This window comes from Idiotropiscis lumnitzeri, chromosome 8 (assembly GCF_059441095.1).
Source record: "Idiotropiscis lumnitzeri isolate Australia: NSW breed Sydney's pygmy pipehorse chromosome 8, RoL_Ilum_1.0, whole genome shotgun sequence".
Taxonomy (NCBI): Eukaryota; Metazoa; Chordata; class Actinopteri; order Syngnathiformes; family Syngnathidae; genus Idiotropiscis; species Idiotropiscis lumnitzeri.
The window spans coordinates 18,981,858-18,998,305 of record NC_142398.1 but is presented as its reverse complement, the minus strand read 5'-3'; the positions used below and the strand labels follow the sequence as shown (position 1 = coordinate 18,998,305).

At 42.4% G+C, this 16,448-nt stretch overlaps 1 protein-coding gene across 3 annotated transcripts in view; it reads right to left on the bottom strand.

Moving 5' to 3' along the window:
• Window positions 1-16,448, bottom strand: part of rgs12b (regulator of G protein signaling 12b) — a 36,911-nt gene that overhangs the window by 8,888 nt on the left and 11,575 nt on the right. For all 3 annotated transcript variants that reach the window (XM_088302963.1, XM_088302964.1, XM_088302965.1), the window contains exons 6-7: window positions 4,560-4,581; window positions 60-229 (exon numbers count right to left, since the gene is read on the bottom strand). In XM_088302963.1, coding sequence (XP_088159089.1) covers window positions 60-229; window positions 4,560-4,581 — 192 coding nt within the window. The remainder of the gene's footprint in view (window positions 1-59; window positions 230-4,559; window positions 4,582-16,448) is intronic.

Genomic DNA, 16,448 nt, shown 5'->3' with positions numbered 1-16,448 from the left:
AGTTCACTTTCCGAGGGAACAATGGTTTGGTAAAGTCAAGAGGAAGCGTAGCTAGTTACCGAGAAGTAGCGGACTCCCACGGGATCCTGCAGCAACCGCTCGAAGCACACGGCCCAGCTGGCCACTCTCCTCTCGGTGTGGCGCCGGTGACTCTGCACGCTGGGGAGGCTGGCATTACTGTTCAGACTGTTGTCGCTGCTGCAGCCCTGCAGCTCCACGCTGTTCAGTTCTAGACATACGCATGCACGCAAATCAGATTTCCATCTTTGAGGTTCCATAAGTTCGACTTTTGCCGTTGTTGTTTATGGGATAGTTGATACAACATTATGTTGAAGCGCTTTAACTAGAAAGATATTTTAAGCCTTTTCAAATTTGAAACGAAGAGAAACATTTATGTCATGGCATTGTGATTATGCACTTGATTTTATTACGACAATCAGATTCAGGTCTGGAGCTTGACTAGGCCACACCAAAACTTTCATTTGTTTTTTTTTTTTAAGTAATTCAACCCGTTGATATGTTTTCAATTGTTGTTGTGATGCAGAACCCAAATGCGCTTCAGATTGATGTCACAAACTGAAGTCATCCAGGTCCTGAAGAAGCAAAGCAGCCCCAGGCTTTGACTGTTGGTGTGATATTCTTATTCTTAAATGCTAATGGATGGATATTGTGTTATATTTACAAGACACAGACCTCCCAAAACATTAAACTTTTGTTTTATCAGTCCGGTTAAAATCTTCCAAAAGTCTCGAGGATGATTCAGAAGTGTTTTTCAAAAGTAAGACCAGACTTGATGTTCTTCGTAGGCCAGGAGAGTTTTTTTCTCTCGGAACTCTGCCATCAAATTTATTTTTGCCCAGTCTCTTCCTCATTGTTAAGTCATGAACGCCAAGCTGAGGCGAGGGAGGCCATTTGCTGCCGACTGAAAATGACATTACAGTGAATAAGAGCTTAGGGAACGGCCAATCACAGCGGAACCTGTTTTCTGGGTATGGTCATGTAACTTCTGCAAGCTGAGCGAGCCCTTGATGTCAGGCGATGCTATTTTCAGTAAGTGGCAAAATGGCCGCCCCGTGCGATGGATGCTCCATAATTCATATTCCACAAACGTGATATTAATCGGAGGGCAAAAAGCTCATTTTTGACTTGGCTTTTTTTATGTTCCCTTAATATGCACTGAAAATAATTGAAGTAGAAATTCTTTGAGTAAAAATTCTGCAATCGTCAAACCGCATGAGTTTTTTGTTGTTGTTATTTTTGTTACGTAATTGTCCAAAGACTATTTTTTTGGTCTGTATCCCCATTATTAGAAAAGAATACACAACAAGATCAGGTGACAAGAATAAAAAATAAGACAAAGTGCAGTGCTTTGCGGAATCACTAATCAGGTGGCCAAGATGATGAAAAGCTACTGAATGAACAAGAAGATTGAAATCCGGCCACAAACAGAGCCTGCGTGATTCCAGCGTCATTTGTGCAATTGAGTACATTAACCTTTTCGCTCACCGTTTCACACGACGTCATTCTGTTCAGCTTCAAAGAACACGGTGAACAATTCCGGGTATGATGTGGATTTCAGAGTAAATGTTCTTTGTTAAATTTAACTAGATTAGAGCTATGCAGTCAAACAATTAAATATGGAAGTCAGACGCATCCAATTTATATCCACATACAAAAGAGGCTGAGGTCGGATTTAAAAAAAAAAAAAAAAAACGGAATTGCATTGTTTACACTGCATGAAAAAATGTGTCGCATGAAAACAAAAATCTGAAATGAGCTGCAGTGTCAACGCAGCTGTAGAGAGATATGGCAGATCATTTAAAAACCTGTGCACCAGTTAATAAAAAAAGCAAGAGGTAAAAATTGACCAACATTTGTCAAATCAAACTGAGCTTGGATTCGAGAAGAAAAAAAAAATCACTGACTCAAAATTTAACCAGAGTATGAATTATCTTTGGCTGCAAATAGCAAATTCTGCTCAAATGAGGAAAGTTTTGAAAGAAGCAAATTTTTCTGCAGCAAAGGCCATTTTGAAAGTGTCTTTATGACAATCAATGTGTATTTTCGTCAAAAATGAACATAAAACTGAATACAAAAAAATTACACATGACTGCCATTGACGGCTAAAGACGTCAAATATCCTTTTTTTTTTTTTTTTACTCTGCCGTAGTGAATGAGTTAAACCAATGAAACAACACAGACGGGTGGCGACTGTAATAATGGGTCATTATATTAACACCACTCCACCGTTGCAATATCTTCAACAGGAGCCAGCTGTCTCCTCACCTGGGTAGAGCTGATAAGAACCAGTGTGGTACCAGCGGTAACGAATCCTAAGCGGTAGCCAAGCCCCTCCATCCATCGTCACACTAACAGGGCCCTTCGCAGCGTAAAACACTCTGGGCCATCATCACACGAAGGACAAGATAGAAAAGAACGAAAGGAGGAAAAGATGTCGTCGGACAAACAACCCGAGAGACCCAAGCGACTCGGGTCACAAGACGCACGCGGCCGCACGCATGTATAATTGCGTGCGTCCACCATTGATCTGCTCAATGGGTAAGTGATACATGCCTACACGGGTCTTGAAATGATAAATAATTCAGAGTTGAGGGAGGAGGGGAGGAAAAAAACGACAGGACGCGCCGGCGCACGCTGCAGTATTCATTAGGAGGTAGTTACGAGACGGACACTGCTGTGACTTAAGAAGGCCTCCAGGCACGAACACACACAAAAAGTAGACGTACGTGCGCCTAATCTTACATTGACCTTTCTGCAAAAATAAATAAATAAATAAATAAATAAATATATATATATATATATATATATATATATATATTTAAAAAAATATATATATATATATATATATTTTTTTTTTTTTAATTTATTCATATGTAAAGGAAAAAAAAAAGCAAAGGTAATGATTACAGTGGTGAGGCCGTGGCTTCAAATTAGGCCTCAGCCTTCCTGTGTGGTGTTTGCATGATCTCGCCGCGCCTGCGTGGGTTTTCTGCGGGTACTCCGGTTTCCTCCCACATTCCAAAAACATGCATGGGAGGTTAATAGAACATTGTAAATTATCCTTAGGCGTGACTGGCAACCACTTCAAGGTGTAGACCGCCTGAGGTCGGCTGGGATAGGCTCCAGCACGCCTGTGGCCCTCGTGAGGAAAAGCGGTTCGGATAATAGACGGATGGATGAATCCTAAATTATGAGAACGGTAAAATCCTGTGAATAACACACAAATGTGTTTTATATGCCCACTCAAATCACCATTTGGCTGCCAGGATGGCCGAGTGGTCTAAGGCGCCGCGTTCAGGACCCAGTCGCCCCAGGAGGCCTGGGTTCGAATCTCGAATTTCCCCATTGTGGGACTAATAAAGGGAATATTATTATTATTATTATTATTATTAAAATATTCCTGTTATTCACAAGATTTGACAGTAAGTGGTTGGTGTTTTATTTTGTACTTGAATTCTGTGTTCATTTGTTTTGGACTTATTTAACACATTCTACACACACGTCGCAGGCCAATACATCTATGAGAAAAAAATAGAATCAAAGAAGAGGATAAATATAAAGAGACTTATTGTACCGGTATATAATTTCATTGCTTCATTATCGATTAAAATGTAATCGGATTTTTGCTGCCGCGTCCCTAATGAAGTGACCAGTTGGCTGTGCTGTCCTTTCCGCCGTGTGAGCGACAACTGAGCAATCAAAAATCAACACGTCCCGGATCTCCCTTTTGTCTCTTTGCCTCTCTCACCTCCAGCTCTCCTTTTTATCTCCCATCTGTTGCGGCAGCGAGGTGTCAAAGCATTAGCATGATCCACAATCAATGTTGTTTGTCTAGACACATGTCGAGCGGCAACAAAGTGGCAGACGCAGAATATTCAATGAAAGTACTGCTCAATTTTTTTTTTTTTACGCCCGCCTCGAAAGAATAAAACAACTCACCACAAAATGTCCGCCTCGACTACAATTGTTTAATTTGTCTATAAAATTCTTGTTAGCCCAACTTTGTGTTCTTATAATTACGTAAGATCAATTGACAATAAAGCATACATTTATTGCTATCGTTTTATAGTCTGTAACATACAGATTTGGAGATGCATTAATTTGTAGAAAAAAATAAATAAATCACATGCCACTTAATTTAATGGCTGTGCAATTAAACTTTATTCTAATAAGGCAAAAAAAAAAAGAAGAAGCCTGCTCCCCAGGGTCACAGGCGCATAAAGCTTGTTTTTAATAACTCAAGATAAGGCATTTAAACATTTGTAGCTCACTCAGCAAACGCTGAGCAGCTCAAGCTGCTATACAATTTGCACTTTATTTGAATCTTGTGTGAAAGCATCAATATTCCTCCGGCGAAATTTAGTGTAGTTTGCTTCAGTCGTGGTTCTTGTCATTTAGCGGAACAACAATAGAACCAGAGAAGGAAGCCGGCTCGAGAAGTGTGCCGATGACCATGAACCGGTAGAACACCGGCAGATCGCCACAACAAAACGATCATGCCGATAATTGTTAAAATGGGGAAAAAACAGCAAACTCACCTCCGTCGGAGACTGCAGTGGACTGTAAAAAAAAACAGAGAGACATGGATTACAAAGGCTCCTCGTCACAGATAAGACAGTCGAACACATGCTCGTACAGTGTCGTGAAGGCCAACAGGCATGTGGCCTGAGCACACCCACTCGTGCCGGCAAGAAGGAACACTTTCCGCGGGATCTGACGCAGACACACACATCATGATACACGCAAGTCGTCAGTGGGTGGAATCATCTGTGAACTGGATGTGCCTGCTCTGCAAGAACACCTCCCTAGGGTGGTGCTTACTCTCGGTGAGTGCTCAGACTTCGCAAGCAAGTGTGATTTCATTGAGGTGTATGTCTCACCAAGATAAAAACACGACCGGAATAATCGACTCTCATCCTAATTCCAGTTCCAGAAACAGACAGAGACGTTCATACAAAACACAATTAAAGCAACCAAAGTTAGATTAGCACAGTGCTTCTCAATAATTTTTTGTTACGCCCCTACTAGCAAGAAGAAAACAATTCGTGAAAATTTGACAGAGGGGCCGGACCAGGAGCAGATGGATGGAGTGTTTTGGTCACCTCACCTCATCGGAGAGACTAAATATATTTAATTTTAAATGAAGATGAACAAAAGCATGACAACAAAATATCTGTCTTTGACACACCACAGTATTTAGAAAATAAAACATTAACAAGGTTTATTCATTGGATTTTTCTCAAGTTCGGCGGGCCGGATTAAAACGTTTAACGGGCCGGCCGCATGTGGCCCCCGGGCCGTAGTTTGCCCACCCCTGCTCTAAGATATGACATTATAAGAGTGGCGGGCGGTGAGTTTCGGACGTGGGCCTTCGCTGGGGATTTAGTGACCGAAATCCTCTCTAACGAACTTGCTAAGATGTCACAAAATAATGTACAAAAAATAACAAGTTCCATTTCTGTATTTATTGGGTAGAGGCATAAATCATACGCTCGCTTAAAACATCCGGTAGCATGCATGCACACTAAAACGTACACGAGCTACCGTACGTTTTTAAAAAGGCAGCGGGAGCAAAATCCGACTTTACTTTCTTGATCTATTTGTGAATGAAAGAAATGAAATATATGTGAGAATATCGCCTATATTTTTACGACATGGAGGACATCCGATAGGGCACGCTAAAGCCAAGAAATGTTGTCATGAGGCACTGAATTTTCACACTCATTCTGGCAATTTGGAGCAGTCCTTCACATTTTGCACTCGTAAAGCCTCCAAATTGACTGCAGACTCATCTTGAATTCATTGCTCGAGCCCTGAAATGGACGACCGCCCACATCCTATCATGTGCAAATGATTTCATGGCGAATCGGGTCGCTGTGTGGATGTTTGAACGTCGCCACTCAATTTGTTGACCCGTGGTGCTAAATCTTGGTGCTTTTTTTTTTTTTTTTTCAATCACTACTAAGCAGAAGAAAAATATCTGACGGTCCTCAAACAGCGGCGATGAACTGTAATTTAACGACGACTGAAACGCAATTAAAATAATGAGAGATTGTGTCCGCTTGAGATAATGACAAACTGACGAGGGGCCTGGCCGCTGGTGGGAAATTTACAGACTTGCCCATCTCTGATTAAAAACAAGGGAAAAGTCGTACATCTGAGTCAGGACAGAAACGGATGTCATTTGAAATAAGGCTCTGATCGTTTATTTAAAATAGCGGCAAATACAAGATCACCTAAGATACCGGCTTAAAAATATAGCGATCGATTTTCATCTGCAGTCAAAAATTCTGAGGAGGTCAAACTAATGTGTGCGGAATATTCTCTGCATGAGGATGAAAACTTTTCCGTTTTTCCAGAAAGTCATACGATGTGTAATAGACACTTACAGTAAACGTCTGTCGCTCTGCTGGGGAGTGTCAACTTTCTACGTCCTCCTCATCGGACAAAATTAAACTGAATCTTCCTCGGCCTCAGTTAGTCACCGACTTCCCATTCAAATATCCGAGAGACCTTCTTGTCTGTCGTGGTCTTCTGATAAGTGATTCAACATGGATGTAAAGAAATGCAAGAAAAATGTGATCGTGGCGTGGCTGAGCTCGGCATGTGAGACCAGAAAACTGCGAAATAGCTCTGCCTCTTTGGGTTCATCACTGGCCCGTTTCAAAGGCCTCCCGACGACACTGACTTTTCCGTTCCGGCATCACCTGACCACCGGTGACCAAAGTGAGGCTGATCGACGCATGCTCGGATGAGTTTGGCAACGACCAATCGCCGAACAAATCCTGCCGAGCTCGCTCGTACTGCATAAGAAGCAAGAATGGCGAAGAAAACATTTTGCCCGGCGACTTGGTGTGCAACTTGTGTGCTTCTTCAGCACGCTCCCTGCTCTGTGTCATGTCTTTCTGTAGTTATTTATTTTAAATATCCTCCGGGAGAGCAGAGGTCATTTCCCATAAATGAAAATTTTTCGGAACTTTGCGGTAGTTGACTTTGGTGAAGGTACCTCTTGGATACGACTCGCTTTGCTGATCAGAACTTCTTGCTCATATTTCTGAGGCATGTGCGTTGTTTCTGGTGTGTGTGTTGGCGTGTGTTTATGGAGTGTGCGTGTGTTTTATATGGGAGAATCTTGTTTTATGCAGGGTGCGTATTAATGTGATCACTTCCAGACATTCCGTGCGCTGGGGTGGTTTGGCCCCAAGTCAAGAACGTGTATACCCCCCCACCCCCCACAAAATTTTCCATGCTCCCCCTTTTTCTGTCTCCCCGTTCCCTCAATTCAGGCATATGCACGCATGCTAATTTGATTATTTTTTTTTTTTTTTTTTGCATTCACATTTTCTCAGGCTTGAGTTCTCACCCTCCTGCTGCTGGCACATGTCAGCCATTCCGGATTGCCGAAGTGAAAAATACAGATCGTTTTGAAACATTTCCCCACATCCAAGAGATCATTGCTTGAAAAAAAATCTATCTTTGCGAAGAATTAGAATTATACAAGCTCTCACACGTGTTCAGAAGCTGAGCCATGATTGGTCGTGAGCTGAGCCCTGAGCGACTGTGATGTCATTTTCACTCGACAGCAAGTGGCAAAATGGCCGCCCCCACCCCCAAAAAACGGGTGGATTTCACTTCTTAACTCACATTTCACAAAACGCAATATTAATGAGAATGCCGTGTTTCAATTAGTGGGCCTGCATAGAACATATTCTTGTAAAAAAAAAAATTTTTAAATGAGGGTTCACTTCCTCTTTAATATCACACGAGAGCTTCTGGATTTTGTTGTCAATAGCAACCTGCCACATGGGCCAAGGCACTGCACACATCTCTGAACATCACAGTAGCACACACACACACACACACGCACGCACGCACACGCACACCCCCCCACGCACACACACACACACACGCACGCACCCCCACGCACACGCACTCGCACACAAAAGATGTCAGGGTGGTCCGTCGAAATCAACTGAGCAGATCCCTCGTACCACGATAGTTCATCCGAGGTTGCCAGGCAAGTGGCGGCAATGCTACTCCTCTCATCAAAAGCCACCTGGACGCATGTTTACGAGCATATTCCCCTTTCAGCTCACCACGTCGCCATGTGCTGCTGTTTTGGTCGCACTTCTGCGCATTTGTGCATGCAGGGAGTGGTTGTTCACCGTGCATGTTGCTCTCAAGTGATTTATTAACTAGGAGTTGTTTGAAGGGGAGGCTTACATCATCTCCCATGAAACCAGGATGTTGGGTTAAACACTCGGCACAAATTTACAGCCATCCGGGCCAACTGTTTTTAGAATCGTTTTACTTGAACGGCTATAAAACTTTCTTTAAACAAAGTCAATCTTCCAAAACATTCCCTGTGTGCTTCAAGTTGGAAAAACGACTACTGAAAAAAAAAAGGGATGAGACACAAAGCAGTTAGTGACGGGAATAAAAAAAATCTAATAAAATTCTACCTGAGAGAGAAACTCAGAGGGATCACATCGGCACGGAACGGAACACAAAGACAACACTGTCCTGCAGCACAGCAACGTATCGATGCACGCCCATGTGCGAAAGGAACTGAATGATTCCAGCGAAGACTTACATTTTTTTAAAGTGGTTTCAAAATGTGCACGAGAGAGCCCCGAGACATCAAACTCCAATTTTGAAAAAGACTCAATTCCAAATAGCGCATACACACAAACACGCTTCCAGCCGAAGAGGAAGCTGTTGCACCAACAGTTTGAACGTGTGCGTGCCGGAGTGTTTACTTTTGAATAGTGGCGACCATTGAGAGGACCTGAGACACCCTTGCCTGGTCTGACAACGGCTAAGTCTGAACGCATGAGAGGCGCGATGGAAACAAGGCCTCTTGGCTTTTAATGACCCGAAAGGAACTCACTGGTGACTGCTCATGTGCGAGCATGACTGGGGAAACCAGTGTGCCCTTTCCCCCCCGAGATGTGGTTACACAAAGCACTAATTTAACACAAATTCAGAAAAGAGAATCGACAAATCTAAATCTAAATCTAAATCACTTGCTCCTTCTGTCGCTGGAATTGCGGGCAAGGCTGAATGTCTGTGAAACACTTTGTAATCGATATCCGCAGTCCATCAAAAGGAAAGAATGCGGTTGATGTTTGTTTCCCAACGAGTGAGTCACACATCAGACGTGACTAAGAAGGCTAATGGGGTGATGATAGATGTCGATTTCACTTGGCTGATTGCCTTGAGATTACCACTGTCACACACAAAAAAAAAAAAAAGACAAGGGCAAGAAAGAAGACAATTAAATGGAATACATGTGTTTGAATGAAATCTAAATACTGGAGCAAGGAGTCACAACAGGAAATTGAGAACTGAAGAAGCGATTGGCACATCTTTGCATTGTCTTCTGCAGGCTCACAAAGACGAATGTCTAGGGTGTGTAGAAATGATACATCATGACTAACAGGAGCCAGAAATTGTTTTGGTCTTTGTGGCCGTTTGACCTCATTTCCTGCAATGTCTCCACGTCGGATTATTTCTCCTGCACGGCCCAACAAACATCTGACAAGAGGTTGTAGTTGAGAAACGAAGGAGTTAATGCAATAACAGTGCAAAAAAAAAATTTTGCAAGATCGCAAATAGTGGCTGCTAAATTGCAGATTGTGCTCACTGTGGACATCGGGTGCAAAAGTGGGAGCCACTGGCGTCATGGGAAAAGGACCAGCAAAATAAGTCGACGCTACGAGGCTTTGGGGTCACCATGTACGCAATCCACGCAGAAATTTGTAGTTGACATTATTAGTACGCTCGTTAGCGGGTCGCCGCAGCGATGATATGTTTTTACACCGGATGACTTGAGGGCATGGGGGTGACCGGGTGCTAATCAAGCCGATAATCAATTTGAAGAGGGTTGCGCATTTTCAATAGACTTGATGGTTTCCAACACGGAACATTTGGGAAAGCGCTACAAGGCCAAAATGAAGTTGAAAGTGATGGAATTGGAAGTGTTAGCAGAGTGAACCAAACATATCACTCAGTGAGAGGAAATGAATTTATAGCTTTGCTAAATTTGGGGAAGCCTGCAACTGCATAAATTATATTTTTTCAATTTGAATTTATTATTATTGATTACAACTGTGACGATGAGGAGAAATGACCCCGACCCTGTTTAGAATCGATTTTAGTTTTTATAGCCCGATATTGATTCATAAAATCGATACTTTTGATCATTTAATTTTTCCCATAAATGTAAATGATTTCACACATCACGCAAAAGTAGTGCCTCAAAACAAAATGCCGGAAACAGTGAGCGGCAACAAGCATGAAGGCAGACGTATTTACTGTTTTGATCGGGTTACGTTCATTAAAACGTACGTGATTAATGCAACTCCATTCGCTTCAATACTAAATGTAAGTATGAATATTTTTACCAGTGCACTTAGTTACAGCAAGCAGTTTGTATTGGTTCTTAAGAGATTGCCTAAAATATGAAAGTTAAATTGGTACTGCATGAGATCCTTGATTGAATCGAAAATCAATCAAAGTGAATCATGAATCTAAAATTGAATCGAATCAAATTGATTTTGATTTTTGAATCGATACCCAGCCCTAGTATACATTGCCCTTAGCAGCGATAAACATATCGATAGTGTGGCTTTTATCAAATATTCTCCAGCTTTATCATCCCCATGCAACGTAAACTAAAGATAAATTTGAAAGAAAACAAATTTAATTTTAAATTCAAACACATGAATCAGAAGAAGGGCAGTATATTATTCATGAAAATAATAAATACAGCAAAAAAATGAGCCAAATGTGCAATATAGAAGACTTTCATGTGTTGGGAAAATAGCGAGAGATTCTGCACTACTCACTGCATTGAAGTTCCAGACGCGCTTAAAGGAGAGCCTCTTCCTCAGGCTCATCCTGCTTCCTTCTGACTACTTCATCTTCATGTTGCTCACAAAAACACACATGCACAGGGACACTCACTGAGCTTCTGGGGATGTTTAGAACAGGAAACCCATGTAGACGTCCAACATGGATGAAACCAGGGCTTTGCACATCTGTCACACACATGCACACGCACACGTGCACGCACGCGCTGATTTACAAGCCAAAGCTGCAAGTAAGTCAACACATCGCTCGCGCAGTCGTTTTCTCTTTTTGCGTCTCAACGCTGACAAACTTTCGCGCACGTTTAACCGACACGGTGACAAGGAAGTTCCATTCTCTCACATACACGAACTTGTTTCCATAGAGACACGCCCCCAATTCGGCAGCGTGAGCTGAGGAGGGGGAGGGGACAAAGGTCAGTCTGCCAATCATGTCCCAGCATTGCCATCGGCTCGCCAGCCTCTTCCTCTGCCTCCCTTTTCAAATCACAGTCACATTTTCTGGCCATCCCAAACATCTGCGTGTTTAAATGTTGACATTATTTGAAAATTTGAGTTTTGTAAATTGTCCCAAGATTAACAGAGGGAATGTAGACTCAACGTTCATTTTCCTTCATTTGATTAGGGAGTGTGTCTAAACATTAATAGTGCAAATATCAGTGGTCTCTGATTCCCTGAAAACAAAAGTTGAAGATGATTACATATTAAAAAAAAAATGCGTCTGCTGGCCAATAACAGATGCAACCAAATGATATCCTGAAAATATTAGAACGAAAATTGCAGTATTTGTGATTTTCTTGACGAGCCAACATTGCCTTCTTTATAGGCAGCGTATGAGATGTAAATAAAATCAAAAACTTCAACATCAAGCAGATCACGTGAATCATGCCCCGCCAACCTCATCCATTGTAATAATCTTGTCGTCAATTAACGTGAGACATGCTCATTTTTTGGGGGGGGGGGTCACAGTAAAACACTTTGGATATTCATTAAATGTTTTGTTTTTTTGCTGTTGTTTTTAATCAAATTTAATTGAACTAAACCACCCAGGTCAACCTATGTAGGAACCACAAGACATACACACAAACACACACACACACACACACTTTCACTTTCTCATATAGAAACAAAGACCGCAATTCAATGCCATGGCCTTTAAGTCCACAGCCTCACTCCCCTAATTTCTTGTTAAGGCTTCTGAGAGATGAGTGAGGGTATAAAGCGAATGCATAGTTATGCGATACATTTATAAAACTCAATATTAATATTATTACTCACTTAATTTTCACTTGCTTGGAGGGAATAAAAAAAAAAAAAACAAAAGCACCGAAAAGGTGATGCCCTGAGTTCTCTCTCTTTTTTGCCATCGCTAGGTTTTTACTTCAGCCCATAATGCTGTAGTATGCTAGTGATGAAGTGAACCTTCCACATCCCTGTCTCATAGCAACATCAAGGACGGTTCCAGCATCGCAGCGCCCACCACTGCCACCACCTCGCGCGCACGGAGGCGAAGCACGTTGCCACAGCCTTAATGACACGGGCTTCAAGCGATACAAACGCCATCCCCCAAACCTCCTCCCAGCCACAGTAATTGTATGCCCACACATATAGTATGAGGTATGACACAGTCGAGACTGGTTAAATTGACGTTCTGCAGACAAAAGAAGGGGAAAAGGAGATGAAATATTTTACTGTACAACTACATTGGCTGGTACATGACATGACTTTTGTTTGACAATTAGGAGTGACTGTCTCATGACTAAAGAGGTGGTTACTCATAAGTCATTATAATGTTGTGGATCAATAAAATCAATTGGACAATCATCTGTCCAAAGGAGGGGAAAAACATTGCGTCATAAAATCAGATTTAAATAGTGGAAGACACACGAGTAAAGTGTTGTCTGAGTGGGAAAGAAGGTCTGTGTTAAAGCATTCACAAGCTGACAAAGTAGCTTTGTTTGTGAAAATTAGAGAGCCATCAATCTTGCTGATCCATTCTGGCAACAGCCTCAATTATCCCTCTTGTTTTTTTTTTTTGTTTGTTTGTTTTTTTACTGACATCCACGCCAAGTTCATCAGGAAAAAAAAACGTCAACATTGCCCTCTGCTGGTAGAATCGGCGTACAGCAGGACAGAAAGCAAACTGAGATCACGCAAATCATTTGATAACAGCGTTTGGCATAAAACATAAATGAATAAATAAATTAACGTTTTGGAATTATGAGATATTCAGCCACATTAAGAGCATCAATGGTGTTGGAGAAGTGACGAGTAGAACAATATACAGACCTAATTTAGAAAATTTAACTTAATATCCAGATGTTATCACACTGTCCATTCAGTCGATTCCCAGAAAGCCAATTTCTCACCACCTTCCTCAACTAATGGCTCATGACATTTTTTTCCGAAACTGAACGAAACTGAATATTATGAATACTTTTATTACAGTGATATCATTGAATGATCTGTCTAACAAAGGATAGAGTCGATTTTAGTATCACAAGGAGATATTTTAGGCTAATTTATTGTGGCCGTCATTTTATAAAAGTCACATGATTCAACATTCATATTTACATTTCGATTAAAGCTAACTACGTTTTAATAGACTCGTGTGTGGCTAAAAAACAGGCCAAGAAATTTGCTCTGGTTTTTGTCTGACAGGCTGGTCCGTCAGTCACTAGTGTGGTAAAATGTCGAAAGGCAATGTTTAAATATATCCCACGCAAAATGAACACACACTGCACCGAGTGACTTATCACATGGCAACGTTTGATTGTGCTCTGGTGATCTGCCCCCATCTGGCACTTGATGAGAAAAAAAAGAGGCACTTGTCTTCATCTGGAAGTGGAGCTTGCATCTGATGTTGAGCCTGCCATCCTGAGGTGTTTCATGTACAGGAGCAGTGTTGACTCATCATCTGATTTGCCTTGCCTACAAACAATTTTGATCCCAGGGGAAATCACGAGGAACACACACAAAAGTAATATGTGTGGGTGTGTGTGTGTGAGTGTGTGTCTTATCTTTGGACAACATATTGTGTGATTGTTCCTTTTTGGTAGAGTATGAATGGGTGTTTTATGTCTGGCAGCATTGATGGAAGAAGGGTTGGGGGGTTCTGGCCTGTTGCATAAACACTCTGGGTGAGATGAACTGCAAACTACTGTTTTGTGAAATTAAAATAGATTGTGCGATGATTTCTACCCTAGAGCCAAGAATGACTAACTGGCACCTTTATATGCAATTTTTAGAACACATCCAATGCATTACTGAGCGTGTACTCTCTTGTTGCTTTAATAGATAAAAGCCAGAAATCAACAGGTTTCCCTTGATGAAGCGTTGTCAAAAACCGCGTGGTGATTGGCTTACACTGGTCACATGACCTGCCATTCCAGAGCTGGGCAGTGCAACTAAAGTTTCAGAACGTTCGGTGCATTTTAGCGTGAATGCACATGCGCTTCATCACGAGATAAAATGGACATATTTAGGAAGTTAAGATGAAGACCACAATAAGAATTCAACTGTGTCACGACCGTTCACAAGACAAGGATGCGTATCATTGCGTGTGACCGGAGAAAGGGAATTCATTGGTTGGATCACACATACATGCGTGCATACATTTGCACCCCCCCCCCACACACACACCCCCTCCCTCCCTCCCCCCCATTACTCACCGGTTGCAAGGTCGTTTCAGAGTCCCCACTCAAAGTTTGCGGCTCCATGAAGAAAGACACGAGTAATTCCCAACTCTACATGTGAGAGCTCCCCAAGGTGCGCGTTGCTATCAGCCCAATAGGTGCGTGCGTGCGCGCGCGCGTGCGCGTGCTACGGCTTGATGCCGTCCGAGAGTCCAACCCGCTGCAGAACGTCGCCGTTGCTAGATTCCCCTTTCCAACTTGCTGGCTCTTTCTCATCTCCCCTCCTCCTCTCCCTCCTCGCTCTATCGTCTCCGTCGCCCTGCCTCTCTGCTCTCACCCTCCTCTTTCTCCGCATTGCCACCCATCCTTGTGTCATTCCTATTCCACCCACACTGTTGTGGTGTGAGAGGCATGCACATACACACTAATCAGATGCAGAATGCGAGGCACGGCTGAAGAGGGAGACCCCCGCCTTGACGGAACCCCCCCCCCCCCGCCCCCCTTCCGCCACCACCATAACCCCCTACACATATATGCTGAGCTCCGAGTGAATGCCTTACCCTCAGTGCCCTCGTCCGTCATCTTATTAGTATGCCCCATGCACGAGTGACATTCGTGACAGAGGGAGGAAAGGGAGGGAGAATTTGATGGGCCGACTTTGATCCTTCTTGGAGGACCAAGAGATGACAGAGCAGACAGAAGAAGAAGAAGAAGAAGAAGCAGTGGAGTGGGCAGCACCGGTCACTAAACCGTTAGAATGATCCCACCTCGCAGAAGAGTTCAGAAGTGGCTGCATTCCACAACATGCCTTGACACACGCACACTCACACCTCCACTTGCAACCCTGCCCTTCCCTGAAAGGCCCCGAGGTGGGGAAAGTGGGTGCAGCATCACTTTACTCCAAGTGAAAGTTTTGGTTTTTAAATAGGAATTGCCACAATTCAAATAAGTAAAACACACAAATTTTGTAAAACAGCTCTGAAAAATATTATCAATGGCGCTAGAGGGGACAAAATAAACGGATTAATCGATAACGAATCGATTATAAAGTTAATCGAATTTATTTTAATAATTGAGTAATCTTTTAGAGCAATGACTTCTTTTTTTTTTTTTTTGTCACTGTGCTCACCGCATGTTGTGCAGAGCGGGCTTCGTTTATACTCATTTTGCTAGCTTGTGGGTATAATATTAGCGCAGCGTAATACAACGAGACAGTTAGTTTCTTAACATGCCTCACGAGTCCGATGGAATAATAAATAAACCAGAAGTACTGCCAGTATTTTTTTCCCTTTCTTTCATCTGTGCGGCCCGGTCCTAAGTGGCATGTTGACCGGTACCGGGCCGCAGCCCGCTGGTTGGAGACCACTGATGACTCAACAATCATTATTCATTGATTCCTACAGCAACTTCTTGACTTGTGATTATCTTTTAGTTTTTCATCCAAATAAGACATTTGCAAACGTTGTTTTGACATCTTCACATACATCCATGGACCAAATCGATCAGGATGACTTAGCACTGATTGGATGAAACCAGTTCCATTGTTGGACACTTTCATTTGTGAATTCAATCCTTAATTATGATTTATTTTTTTTTTTTTGCCTTGCTTTCATTGGCGAGTGTTGCTGGTAAACATCTTCTACAGCAGCGGACAATTGTAGCCACGACAAGCTCGCCGTTTTGTGTTCAGCCATTCAGGGCCACTTGAGAATTGTTCGTGAGGTTCGGTGGCCTTTCAGATGATTAATCCCATTTGATGCACAAAAATAGTAACGCTGAAGCACTACTTAATTCCAAGTCGGTTAAATACACTCATTGGGTATTTCGTTGGGTACAGTTGCACACACACACACACACGCGCGCACGCACAAAAAAAAAGTGATTTCATGCAAAAATTCTGCCTTTGCAAACAAAAATCAAG